Source organism: Odontomachus brunneus, unplaced genomic scaffold (assembly GCF_010583005.1).
Source record: "Odontomachus brunneus isolate Ranch 3 - 2012 unplaced genomic scaffold, Obru_v1 Obru_scaffold_074, whole genome shotgun sequence".
Taxonomy (NCBI): domain Eukaryota; kingdom Metazoa; phylum Arthropoda; class Insecta; order Hymenoptera; family Formicidae; genus Odontomachus; species Odontomachus brunneus.
The window spans coordinates 214,791-215,827 of NW_022639524.1; the positions used below are offsets into that span (position 1 = coordinate 214,791).

The 1,037-nt window shown below is 51.8% G+C and overlaps 1 protein-coding gene across 2 annotated transcripts in view; it reads right to left on the reverse strand.

Annotated features, from left to right (window-relative positions):
* Positions 1–1,037, reverse strand: part of LOC116847117 (protein pangolin, isoforms A/H/I/S-like) — a 174,129-nt gene that overhangs the window by 74,572 nt on the left and 98,520 nt on the right. Inside the window, exon 4 of one of the 2 annotated variants that reach the window (XM_032821775.1) lies at positions 30–888. The exons of the other annotated variant lie outside the window; for it this stretch is intronic. Coding sequence (XP_032677666.1) covers positions 853–888 — 36 coding nt within the window. The 3' untranslated portion in view covers positions 30–852. Of the gene's footprint in view, positions 1–29; positions 889–1,037 lie in introns of those variants that run through there. 2 annotated transcript variants of the gene reach the window in all.

The window sequence follows — 1,037 nt, forward strand, 5'->3', positions numbered from 1 at the left end:
CTCTCTCTCCCTCTCTCTCTCTCTCTCTCTCTCTCTCTCTCTCTCTCTCTCTCTCTCGACCGCTCGACCACCCACGTGGCCGGACGTTACGCATCGGTTTAGGCGATGCCGATTGATTCTGTGGGGCGAGCGCGATACTTCTCACAGCCCACGAGGCTCGTCAGATTAGGCTAATGCACCCTTCCCACCGAGAGCGAACGCGCGCGCCCGCGCGTTTTGCCGGCCCTAGTGGCCTCTCGTCCTATTACGGCTCGGCGAACCGATGCCGGGGCTAAGTAAGAGTCCATCGACTCCTGGACAAAGCACCCGACCGCATTACCACCGAGTAGCTCCGCTTATACTTTTAATACCTCTTAATACTCCTGAAGAGGAGCGAGCGCGACGGACAGAGAGACAGAAAAAGGGGGCAGAAAGCTTCTATCCTGCTGTTATCTGACAAATTGGAGTAATCCTCATTTATCTTCGACGTATCTTAGAGAATGTGCGCTATCTATCTCTTATCATGCGAATGTACGCGGGTCTCGAGGTGAAGGTCTGATTTCTTTGAGTCAGGATAAACCAGAGAACACGTTTTCGACGGTGATACAAATGGATATGCAGTCTTAGTCGTCCACAAGACAATCTGCGTTCTCATATCCGGCCAGAACACATTACTAACTTGAACTCTCGCATCGGTTCTCGGTCGCGACCCTACTTGATAATGCTTATTGTAATGCATCGACCCAATCTGGGCCTTTGCCCATTCTACTCGTATGCTCGTAGCTTGTTCAAGTTTGTTGAAAAGTACTATCAATTGTATTTACCGCAGGAGATAACCCAAATGAGCTGAAATGCGGCCAACCGGCGAATCCTCTAGAGCAGCGTCGATGAAAACTTGAATGGACTTACCTGAAACAGAGAATGGGAAGAGAAGGTTAATTGTGAGAAATGAGATAATCGCAGGAATGACGGAACGTTGCGCACGGACAATGGCCGCGCAGATTCGTCCGCCGCACCGTACGGTCGATCGCGCTCTTCCTCCCCCCCCCCCCCCCCCC